The sequence below is a fragment of the Arachis hypogaea genome, chromosome 17, assembly GCF_003086295.3.
Source record: "Arachis hypogaea cultivar Tifrunner chromosome 17, arahy.Tifrunner.gnm2.J5K5, whole genome shotgun sequence".
NCBI lineage: Eukaryota > Viridiplantae > Streptophyta > Magnoliopsida > Fabales > Fabaceae > Arachis > Arachis hypogaea.
In genome coordinates, this window is record NC_092052.1 from 75702641 (window position 1) to 75715724 (window position 13084).

At 27.3% G+C, this 13084-nt stretch overlaps 1 protein-coding gene across 2 annotated transcripts; it reads left to right on the plus strand.

Moving 5' to 3' along the window:
* Window positions 1-5679: 5679 nt before the first annotated feature.
* LOC112765869 (dihydrolipoyllysine-residue succinyltransferase component of 2-oxoglutarate dehydrogenase complex 2, mitochondrial) lies at window positions 5680-11880 on the plus strand. 2 transcript variants are annotated; one of them, XM_025811729.3, is made up of 17 exons: window positions 5680-6081; window positions 6497-6585; window positions 6677-6796; window positions 7318-7390; window positions 7517-7594; window positions 8229-8286; window positions 8392-8417; window positions 9001-9061; window positions 9561-9635; window positions 9740-9795; window positions 10016-10266; window positions 10380-10550; window positions 10640-10795; window positions 11075-11120; window positions 11207-11278; window positions 11375-11503; window positions 11589-11880. In XM_025811729.3, exons 4-12 carry the CDS (start codon window positions 7340-7342, stop codon window positions 10465-10467), a joined length of 744 nt encoding a protein of 247 aa, XP_025667514.1. In that variant the 5' UTR covers window positions 5680-6081; window positions 6497-6585; window positions 6677-6796; window positions 7318-7339; the 3' UTR covers window positions 10468-10550; window positions 10640-10795; window positions 11075-11120; window positions 11207-11278; window positions 11375-11503; window positions 11589-11880. The 2 variants fall into 2 exon arrangements, with proteins under 2 accessions (XP_025667514.1, XP_025667517.1); XM_025811732.3 differs by lacking the exon at window positions 11075-11120.
* The last annotated feature ends 1204 nt before the right edge of the window (window positions 11881-13084 follow it).

Below are 13084 nucleotides of genomic sequence, written 5' to 3' on the forward strand. Positions count from 1 at the left end.
ATTTTATAACATATTGTATTTTTTTCAGAAACTACCGGTCTTTTGGTGCATTAATGCAATGCCATTGAAGGGAATAAAAGTCAATTTAATTTGACAATTTTAACAAGAAGATAGTATGAATTTGTACCAATTCTAAGTATTCGATCTTATGATGTTATTTTGGTTGGTTGTTACGAGAATGACTCTAATCTATATGTATCTAAGGATTAGAATAGATTAAATATTATTTAAATAATTTAGTTCTAATATTGGTAGTTGATTAAATTAGTTTTAGAGAAATTTAAATTGTTGTCTCAATTTATATATTATGACTATTCTTTATGGATATGTTATTTTTAAACTTTTTAATATAATTTTTTTTAAGTTTGTTTTCTTTTTTGATATATGTATCACTTTTTTTTTGTATTTCAGATTAGTAATGCAATTATTAAGAGAAATGTAATTCATCAATAAATTAGAATGATTAAAAGTTTAATTAAGATTAACTAACATCTGTTTTGGACACAAAATTGATTAATTAAGATTAAGGCGTGAAAAAAAAAATCACAATACGTGGTTTTGCTTTCTTGCTAATATATAAAAATACGTGAAAGAAAAAAAATTAAAATATCACCATTTAAAAATTATTGTTAATCATACATATGAAAAGTGATTGGAGAATATGCATGGATATAAAAAATAAAAAATTATTACTCGATTGTAGAATAAAAAATAATCATATATATATAAAAAAATAATCATAACAAAAAAATAATTAACACATGTGACTTAAATTTTTATATGTACAATTAATATATATGTATAGATAAATAAAAAAATTATTATAATTTATAAAAATTACACATACATAACATTAATAATAAAGAATAAAAAAATTATTGAATGATTGTAGACTCAAAAAAAATTAATTATGATAAAAAAAATTAATTAATATATATGATTTAAATATATTTACATACAATTAATATATATATATATCAATTGTTTAGTATTATTTATGAATATTATTACGTATATGATGGTATTAATGAAATAACAAAATCAGTATAATTATTGTAGGCTAAACAAATTATTTATGATAAAAAATCAAAAAATAATTAATATATGTGACTTAATATATGTGTACTTAAATAAGGAAAGATTTAAAATTATTTAAACAAAATAAATAAATATATCCTATAAATAAAAAAATCATTGACTAATCGATTAATATATACTGGTAGTATAAATAAAAAACCATTAAATAAAAAAATAGTATGTTTTCAATTTTGGGAATAAAACGTAAATAATTATAATATAATAATTTGTTTAATTATTAGTATTTATAATTGTTATTTTAAATCATAAATTTAGAGAAAAAAAGGTAGATTAACAAAAACGATTAATAACTATATTAGAGTTGATACACATAACACTAGGTTAAGAAAAAATAAACCCAATTACTACAGTTTAAATTAATTTTAATAAAATAATTTAAAATTATAATTTTAAATTTATCACGTGCATAGTACGAATTATTGAACAATTTATTATCATGTACATGGCACGGATTATTAAACAATTTCTCATGTGTTTTTTTTCCAAAATAAAAATACTATTTTTACTTATAATTATTATTCTTTATCAACACTTTCATTTAAACACTAATATTATTTATTAATTTTTTTATTTTTATTCCTCACATTTATTAAAAATTTCTTTTCAATAATTTAGGTATTAATTGTTGTTATTTAATTAACTTATTTTAGGTATTTACTTATTAAAATTTTAGATATTAATTATACCTCAATTACGGTATTAAGACTTTGAACATAATTTCAATTTAATTTTGGACAATATCAAAAAAAAAATATATATATATATATATATATATATATATATATATGATATTTTAGGTATTAATTATTATTATCTATTAACTTATTTTAGGTTTTTAATTATTAAAATATTAGATATTAATTATATTCTGTTTACCATGTTAAGCCTTTAGACATAATTTCAATTTAATTTTAGACAATATAAGAAGTAAATATATATAATATTAAATTAGAAGAGTAGATTTTAATTTTACATAAAATAATATAATAGATATAGAGTATAAATAAATTTACTTGACAAATATAATTATTTATAGTGTGATATTTTATTACGATAACATATCTTTGTGCATTGACTCCTTATATAGCAATAATATATATATATAGTTTGTTATTTTTTCATTACATGATATATTTATTATTATATTTTAAATTTAGAATTATTTTGATTTGTCAGGGAAAGAATATCAAGCAAAAAAAAATAAAAAAAAAAACATGGGAACATTTTAAATATGATTACCATTAATATTTTTTTCTTTAGTTTTTAAATATATTATTTATTTTATTTATTTAGAGTAATAACTAAATTTATTATAACTATAGTAAAATTATTTTTAAACTATTAGTATTATTAGTAAATTTTTAAAATTATTGACATATTATTAGTATATATAATAAGCAGTAAATTTTATTTCATGTTTATTATTTTAAAAATTTATAATGTTCACATAGCTTTTATTCTATTTTTTTTTCCATAGTTAATGACTATTGACTACGATCCTATTAATAGTATCACCTATAGTAGATTATACGAAGAGAAAGTATGAAAAATAAAGACAAGAATTATAAGATTATAAAAAGTTCTATTCAAGTTTGACAAGAGTAAGATGATTTACATAGAAATAGTTCTAATAGATGATAAGATTAATTGATTCATTTACTAAATTTTTTCAAGTAATGCTAAGTTCAATTTATAAATAGAGTTTAATTTTGATGCACTGACAGTGTAAAGCGTTTTACATAGTCGTGCAATCACATCCGTTCTTTTGGATGACTATTCACGCGGTCAATGTGAAATGTATTTATTTTTATTGATGTGTCATTACGTAATTGGATACACGTGTAAAACTACTTTACACTGTCAGTGCATCAAAATTAAATTCTTATAAATATTTGTAGTTCATATTTTAAGTTAATTTTATAAGTACACTATTTCACAAGTCAAAGACAATTCTTTTTAATAACTTTGTAAATGCTAATAGCTTTTATATTTAATTTATTTTGTAATACGATAAAATTCATTGTTCAATCAAGTCAAAGACAATTCTTTTTAATAGCTTTGTAAATGCTAATAGCTTTTATATTTAATTTGTTTTGCAATACGATAAAATTCATTGTTCAATCAAGAATTATTTGACAAAAATATTTGAGAATGAATTGGTAGAAAGGAAAGTCTATGTCTTCTCAAATTTTGAGATCGAAAAATCAAGCGGAATATATCTTCTGACTGTACGCACGTGCAAAATATCTTTTAAGATGGAGTCAGGTATAGTACATTTGGTCGATGATCGTAAAATTCTGGATAATCATTTTAATTTGCTTGTTTATGCTGATATATTGAAACAAACAAATGAACGATTCTACTTATTTGGTACGTAATTAATTTATATTAACCCACACAAAATTATTTTCCTTTTGATTTTAAGTTTTGCTAAAAAATTGTATAATATTTGAAATTATATTGTGACCTTTTTTAAAAGTATATCCTTTTATTAATATACTATTGTTAGTTTTATCATTTAATATAAAATAAATAAGTAAATTCTTTTTATTTTATACGCGTTCAAAGTTATAATTTCTTATATTATTCACTCATTTGTCCTTAATTTGGTACTTTTAATTCATTTTTTTTGTTCAATTAGATGTTATTAGATTCTTGACTAGAAAAGAAAAACTCATATCATGGTCAAAAATAGAGAGAAGTGACCAGTACATTGTGATTGATCTTCATAAATTGCAGTATGTAAAATTTTAATATGAATATTTCTTTAGGTTATAATTATGTGTTGTTGTACAAATTTTTTTCTTTATATATTACTACTTATTCCCTTAATTTTCGCTTTCATTCAAAAATGAGAAAAAAATAAGATGTACACTATGAGATCAATTTACAATCCAATTACTTGATCATCTATGTGATCACCAAGCAACCAAATACATAATTTATTTTCTAATTTATAAAATTTAACAAAGACATTGGTAAACATATTGGTTTCGCATTTATTTATATATTTTATTTATTTATGTTATATTTGTAATTATATTATATCTATTTTTATCAATATATTTTTTTTAAAAATATCGTTAGTGTTAGCACATTGTGTATTAAATAAATTAAATGATAGAAACACGTAACTATTTTCTTTTTCAGTCAAGATTAAGTAAAATACTGTAATTTAAACTTGCAATATCAACATATTAATAGTAAAATGAAGAAAGAAATGTAATATTATATCAAAATTTTTTTTAAATCATAATTATAATTTATGATTGAAATCATAATTTAAATATTTTAAACGGGATAATTTCATTTAGAGAATTCATAATTCAAACATAATTTTTTATACATTTAATAGCTACATTCGAGTTAATACATTTAATACTATATTTAAAAAAAAACACGAACAATGTACATCATATTATTTGCCAATGAGTAATAGCTCAAATGGCATAGACTCCTCATACTCAATTAAGAGGTTGCGGGTTCGAGTCTCCTATCTTTCCAAATGCCAATGAGTAATAGCTCAAATGGCATAGTCTCCCCATACTCAATTAAGAGGTTGCGGGTTCAAGTCTCCTATCTTTGGTAAAAAAAAAAAATGTACATCATATTATTTATTTATTAATTAAATTATTACAATTCAAATTAAATTTAATAGAATAATTTAAAATTATAATTTCAGATTTATCACGTGCATGGCACAGGTTATTTCACTTGTTTACATAAAAATCAAGTTTGCAAGATCAATTTTACACAAACTCTTGTTTACAAACTAAAATCCAAACACACATGAAGTTCTTTCAGAGAACTCCTTCTTCAAACCAGGGTGTGTTTGGTAACCACGTTCGAAGAAAAAAAACACGTTAGAACTTCTTGAAAACTTCACTTTTTTGTTTGGCTAAATTTTTTCTCTACAAACGCACAAGTGATTTTGTTCATAAAATCACGTTTACAAGAAGCAATAATTTCTAGCTTCTCCGTTGCACTAACGTGCTTTTAGCCAATACCTTTAATATTTATTTTTTTTACCAATTTTATCCTTTATACATGTTATTGTATTATTTATAGAATTCTTATTATTCTTCTCTATATGAGTTCTTTTTTTATTATTTATTATTTATATTTTTTATTAATTTTTTTATTTGACATTATATATTTTTATAGTTATAATTTTTGTGTATTATATTTATTATTATCTTTTTATAATAGAATTTATTGATCCCATTAAGTAAAATAAATTAAATAAAAAAATTAATCATATATAATAATAATAGTTAAAAATTATAATGTACTAAAAAAGAGTACTACGAATATTAAAAATATACTATATAAAAAACATATAAGAAAAAAAGTATAAAAAAATTAAACATGTATAAAAAAATAATATTATAATTTAATGTCATATCCTTTTAAGTAATTATTTATCTAAAAGTAATTTTAACTAATATTATCCAAATAATATTTATTTTATCAAAATCAATTTTGGTAAAAAATTGCCAAACATAAATTATATTGACACAAACTTAGTTCTATCCAAAATCAATTCTATAAAATTACTTTTATTCAAATTCCAGTTTGACCAACCACAATCCAAACACACACTAACTCGTTCAATGAACTCACCCTCTATTCAATATTCATTGTGCCTCACCCACGAAGAATCCCAGCACTCCAATCACCGGCGACGACAGTACTCCGAAGAAGCCCAGCTCTGCACGAAGTACCACGGCACTCCGCGAAGAATGTCGCCGCGCTCGCAATGCCCCCGCCGGCACCCCTAACCCTCCTTCTGCAGTGACTCTCTCTGGCGGTGACTCCCTCCGGTCACTTGCCGTCGCAAATCCTCCGTGAATGCTCCCTCCGCTGCCGCTCCCTTCCGTCGCTGCTATCCCCTAACCCCTTCGCTGCCTCTCTCTCTGGCGCCGCTCCCTTCCTCGTCCAGGGGCCCTTCCATTGATGCTTCATTGCTGGTTTTGAGATCAGGTAAACCCTATTTATTATACTCTGTAATCAAACCAGATAACAAAAGAGTGTTGAAGTTTAATTTAATTGGTTTGTGTGTATTTCTATACAGTTCCAACACTAAATGAAATTCGTGTCCAATTCCACGATTACTGAGATTGACACGGTTGGATTGTTTTTAATTTTAAAAGATTGTGATTTGCGATGGCTGGTACTCTCTGTGCGGACGATAGGGATGTCTTTCTTTAGTGTAACTGTCTAATGATTTCAAATTCCTAACAATTTGATGTTGAAGAAAGCTTCAATTTTTCTACCTTGTTGCGTTGGCTGCTGTTTCTAAAAGGCTACATAGAACTTACATTTCCTTTGACATGTTATAAGAAATTGATACCACTAGACCAACCATTTATTCATTAAATACTCATGTTTTTCTCAGAGATTGCGTTGAAGAATATGATAGAGGAATTGAACAAGAGAATCTCTGATTTAGAAGAGAGAATTGCAAAGGAAGAATCAGATAAGTTGGTAAGAATGCCTAGTTGAATATCCCAACTGAAGAGTCTATTTTTTTTCCCCTCTTGCTTAATGGCCTAAGTTTTCTTGGATTTGAAACCAGGAAGCAGATAATCGTTAGAGAAGAAAAGGAAGCAAGGAATGCGGCTGAGAAAGTTTGTAAAGAGAAATCAGCTAAGCTTGAGCGGATTCAGGACAAGAAATCAGCTGCCGAGCGAATGGGGTAATACTGTGCTATATTCTAGAAAAGATAGTCATTGATAAACTGGTCTGTCAGGCAAAAATATTTCTCTCTTGGGTTATTCCTCAATTGATTTAATACTGCTAGTCAGTTATTTGATTCCTGGTGATTCCCTCGTTGTTATTTATTTTTTATTTTTTGAAACTGTTGAGTTTTGCAAGCAAATTTATATCATGACATGTACAAAGGATTAGATGAGTACAATATGAATCTGCAGCGGTACAATAGTCTTCTTAAGTCAGATCTTGAAGCAGCTAATGAGGCACAGAGAAAACTTGAAACAGAGATGGCTAGCAATTTTTTTTGGGGGGGGGGGGACCTCATGTCGTTGTTGCTTTTATAACAAGTATATGAGATCTGATATTTTGTTATTGAATTTTACTTGGTTATTTTTTCTTCAATGCTCTGTTTTCTTAGCTTAAAGGACAAATTCCAGTGAATATTGTAGTTTGTTTGTTGAAATTGTTGGCTTTTTTTTTTTCCTTTTGCGCGTATGAAATTAGGTTTTAAAGTTGCCGCGGAATCATGTTCGGTGTCATAAGGCGGAGCGTTGCTTCTAGCAGCCCATATCCCATGGTGAGTTTTTCTCTTACTAATCTCTTATAATGAAATTTCAAATTCAATGGAGACATGGAGTGAAATGTGAAGGTAGTTGATCTGTTGATATTTTAAGTGAAACCTGATGTGATTTTTTTTCTTCAGCTTTTAAGCCAGTCAGCACGGAAATTCCGCTCTGGCTCCTCAGCTCCTGCCAGAATTTCCTCCATTGTTGAAAAGGAGGTAATTTGTCCCTCATATTGAGAATTGTGTACATGTGTTGTTCTGTGGTTCTTGGACAGTTTGAACTGTGAATTAGATCATAGTTGCTAAGTTGCTTCTCTGTAAAATTGGTTCTCTTCTGTGTTCTCTGAATTTTTTCCAAAATATGATTGCATATACAGATGGTTGTCCAATATTGATGAGGTGTGGTGAAAACTTGTTCTTACTGAATTAAAGTCAGTTAAGTCTGCTATTTCCATGTGGATTTATACCTTTATTGTTGAGTTGAGCTGCATGATTTTTGTCCAGCATGAATTTTACTAAAAGACTACAAAGTGTTGATTTCTTTGATCAATCGTCTTCAGTTTGTAGGACGTCTTATTATTAATGTTATGTTTTACTATCTGCCCTTATATTGATTGAATTATACTTTTACAGTTTTACCCAAAACAAATTTCTTTGAACATCTAATCTATAATTGTAGAGTGATTTACCTTTTATTGATAAGGTGTGTTCTTTATGCAATTTTTACCTTCACAGAATGTGGATTTTTTGTTTTCGGGCAATCATTATTACCTGGAGCCTTAATTGTTTGTTTGCTCATTAGTTATATCCTTGGATGGTTCTTACTATTATTTTTAATTTTGTTGAACAGGTTTCATTTTATTCAGGACATTATGGGAATGTCCGGAACTTCTCTCACATGACACTTGGTAAGTTTCGGTGCATTTTATATTTGGAAATGCTTTAACTGATGTCATTTTAAATTATTTATTCAAATTTGAAATTTTGTGTCATCAATGTTATTGCTTTTGCAGGTTGCTGGGTCAATTTAAAACCTGAGGTTAGTGACTTCATTTATTATTCAGAGGCTTTAATTATTGCTTTAAGATTCTATTTTGTGGATGGAAATTAGGTCAAGCTGGAAATAGAAAAATGAGTCTGCAGTCTACACTGGGCATGCACTTAGGGTTTGATTATTACAGGGACTAAATGTAAGGTGGCGAGTCAATTAACCTTTGGAAGATCAATAACGTTCTTATGCTTTTTGGGAAAAGGCTAGGATGAAAATAAAATAATTTGAAACTTTTCTGTTTCCTATCAGAACAAACTTTTTTAGAACAGGAAAAAATGACAATTAAAAAATATTTCTGTAAGATGAAGGTGTGGCATTGTTTTTCAACACCAAAATTGCCTTAATTTTTCCTTATGAGTGATGGTAAATCTGCCTCTGGAATAATTTCCTTGCTTTCCTTGGTTTTATTCATCCCTTTCTTGTATGTTGTTCATGCATGCCAGATTATTATTCCCAAAACATATTTCAAGTATTTGTCTTACATCTTAATGTTCATCTACTTGATTATTTTCCCCTGCTTCCTTCCTCTCATAGTTATAGAAACTGTCCTGATTAACTTGTTGCTATGTAGGGAGGTTTTTTGTCAAGAGGCTACCATGCAAACATGGAGGCGTCCATTTTCATCAATAGTGGTGAGATTATGTGACTATCAGTTTCTCTCATTTAAGTTGCATCTATAGTTTGTGCTTCTTTTATTAGTGGTGGGTAACTGCACCTGTAAAGAGGAGTATTCTTTTGAGAGAGAGAGAGAGAGAGAAGGGGGGGGGGGATATGATGGCACTGATTTAGTGAATACTATATTGCAGTGGTTAGGAACAATTCTAGAGTCCCCCAACTCTTAAGAACTCATTAGTCACTTATTCTCTTACCCTAAAGTACATTACTTAATATAACATCTGAGTAGTTTTGTTTCTGTGCACTGTGTCAATTGGGCATATCTCAAGGAATTTGGGAGAATCTAATGTCTAGGACCAACATGGTCCTTTTTGTGAAAGAAAGAGTTTTTTAATGCAGGTCTTAATGCTTTGTCTTTTAAGTATCCAGTTTTGTTTTTTGCTTTTGCTTTTATTTTCCCCCTCCTTGAATGCTCTTATTTTACCACATCTAATGTTGTTTATATTTGTAATGAAGGAGATAATGTTGATGTTGTGGTCCCTCCTTTGGCTGAATCTATTGCTGATGGAACCCTGGCCAAATTCTTAAAGAGTATGCTAACTTGCCTCTTGTATTATATTATAGGTGACATGATCGAATTATTTTTAATAGTTCTTGTTAATTTACCGCCATGTGTTCTGTTTTGGTGGGAACAGTGCCTGGTGACAGGGTTGCTGTTGATGAACCAATAGCTCAAATTGAAACAGATAAGGTTCTTTGGGGAAATATGCAAATCTTCATTAATGATTTTGGTGGTTATTAGTGGATCAAATTTTCTTTATTTCTAAATAACTAATGCTATATATTTTCTATTATTCCTAAATAATGAAATGTATTTGCTTATTTAACCTTTGCTTATTTTGAATCAAATATTGGCCTCAGAATTATTTCTAAGCATTGATTCCTAATGAGTATTGCTTTGAACTTTGCAGGTTGCAATGACACATCCAATGGCTGTAACTAACTGCAACATCGACATGGAAAGTTTAATTTCTGACCAGAACAGAAGCATTGCTACACTTGCTATTACCACTCTTTTAAAGACAGGAAATGAATCAAGTGTAGACCGTCTTATGAAGCAGATTACAAATTTCATGTCTGATATTGCTGATGAATTCAAAATTGTTGTTGTAGAAGCAATAAGATCATTGTGCTTGAAGTTCCCTTTAACATATAGATCTCTGTGAGTATATGCGTCACTCTATTGGTCTCTTTTCACAGATGTTACATCTTTCTTATGAATATCTTTCTAGATAAGTGGTCTAAGTTACCAGGTTCTATTATGTTATTATTCAGGATGAACTTCCTAAGTAACATTCTCAGAGAAGAAGGTGGTTTTGATTACAAAAAAGCAATCGTAGATTCAATTGTGATTCTGATTTGAGATATCCCTGATGCTAAGGAAAGTGGTTGCTCCATCTTTGTGAGTTCATTGGAGATTGTGAATTCACTTATTTGTCCACACAGGTATTATCTCTTGTTTTGTGCTTTGTTCTTTACAATTTGGTTTTGGAATTTTATCATTTGGCATCAGTCATTTTTCTGTTGTACCCTAGATACTACACTTGTTGGGAGTTGAAGGTCCGAAGACATTAGAGCCCAGCAAATATATTTGTTATATTTATAACAGAGTACATCTTGAGACTGCAACTGTTAGGGCCAGTGCTGTGAGCACACTGGCAAAGTTTGGGGCTGCAGTTGATGAATTGAAGGTGCTACTTGGCTCTGTTTATTAATTATTTTTTCTAGTCGATGGTATTTCTCTAGGATTTTACTTTTAATTTTTTTTATGTGATAATTGGTATTAACTCAATTTAAAACCTCATATAATTGTGAAAAATATGAACAATTGATTTGCCTATTGATATTGACAGTAGCACATTCATATACAAAAACGTAAAATATGAACGTAATTTGTCATTATATTGTTCTTATATTTGATTACATATTTCATATAACATGATTTAGCTCTCTTGTGAATCGCTTGTCAGGGGAAATTCCAAAGCATCTAGGAAATATTACTACTCTCACATACCTGTATGTTTTGAGCTTTTAAGTGTATTCATTCAATAGTGTGCCTTTTTCAATATTTACTGAAATGGTAGTTTTAAAACATTAATTAGGATGCTGGAAGCAAACAATTTTTCTGGAGTTGTTCCACCTGAACTTGGGAAGCTGATCAACTTGCAGACCTTGTAAGACCTTTGTTCCATTTATACTCTTTAATGATATGATTTTTTCTTGATTTTAATTATTTCTTAAAATCTGTTTCTGAAATATTACCATTGAAGGGTACTGTCATCAAATCAGTTGACCGGGAATTTACCATCGGCACTTTGAACATTCCCCACCATATTCAACAGAAAATGGAAGACACTGCTCCCATTTCCGAAGGTCTCCTCCTATCAAAGATCTTCCAAGTACTTCTCTTCCTCCTTCTTGTCCTAATAATAATAAGCCTAACAGAAAAAGCCAAATCCTAATGTGTTAATTTTTAAATAAAAGGTGTTGAGGTAGATAAAGCATCTGAAATGACATGGTTAGAGGAGACTCAACCGCCCAAAAACTTGATGGTTAAGAGAGAGCAGTACATAGGCCCTACTCTACTATAAGAAGACGTTGACGGCAAAGATAAATATAACTAGGTTGTAAAAAATTAATTTTTTATATTTTTTTTTTCACTGCTATGTGTTTGATTTGAATAGAGCTTGTAATCATTTGCACTGTTATTTGAATTCGAAATTTATTTTGTATTTAAATATTAGTTTTTTAATATATAAAATAATTATAGCAAAAATTATGTCACTAATTTATTTAAAATGGGAATTCTTATCTGAATTTGCCTAAAATTACAATGGAGGATGCTGGTTGATCTGGGCACAAAAATTTTATAAACAACAATTCGTTAGTTGCATCGGTATTATTCAAAATTAGCAGCTCAATAGGCATGTTAGTGCCTGTTCAGCCGTTTTTCTATTGTTTTTAAAAAATTAATTTTAATTTTTTTGTTAATATATTATTCATTTTTTAAATTTATTTTATAAGTATTCTTTTATTTTAATATTAACGTGATCTTATTTATATCATATTTTGTTAAAATTAAAATTATATTAATAATTATTATTGTCTCGTCACTATTAACCTTGTTTTATTCCCTTTTCTTGTTTTCTTTTTCTATTAACTCCAACCGCAATCAATTACCACCATATTATTATAGTAGCTCTCATTTTTGTTCATCGCCTTGATCTATAACTATCCATAATATTAACTTTAGAGTTGTTAAATCATATTTTATCATTTTAAAAAAAAATTTAAGATATCAAGCATTCAAAAATTTTGTATAAAATAATTAAATAAAAAATAAAAAAATCTATAAGTTATTTAATTTTTTTAATATATAGAATAATTAAATTTAAATTAATTTAGGTATAATACTTAAATCATTAAGTTGTTATTATGTGTAACAATGAAGATAAAAAATTATAAATATTTATAAATTTATTTATTTCTTAATTTTATTTAATCTAGAGTAGATATAAAAATTTATATTTAAATCACTCTTTTTTTTCGTATAATTTTAATGGCTAAAAAACTTTTATTTCTAATAATTTTATATTCAACATTTCAAATTATCTTTAGTTTTATTATTCTTTTAAAATTTTTAATTTTTGTTTTCATTATTTTTTTTCTTACCATTATCTATCTACATATTTATCATTGGCTCATCCCCATGCTTATATTGGCTTGTTCTCTCTTCTCCTCCTTCTATCTTCTCTACAATCGCAATTAGTTATCATCATGTATTAATTCATAATTATTACAATCAGAAGTGAATACTAATTTAAAAATAAAGTAAAAAAAAAAAAGGTCTTGTAACACTTGTGCGAATAATTTACACTCTTATAAATATAATGAAAGAGTAAACTTAACTTTTTCTGTTCCGAGTATTTTTTTTTTTATTATTTAATACACACAAAGTCATGTATTTTTATTTGTGGTAA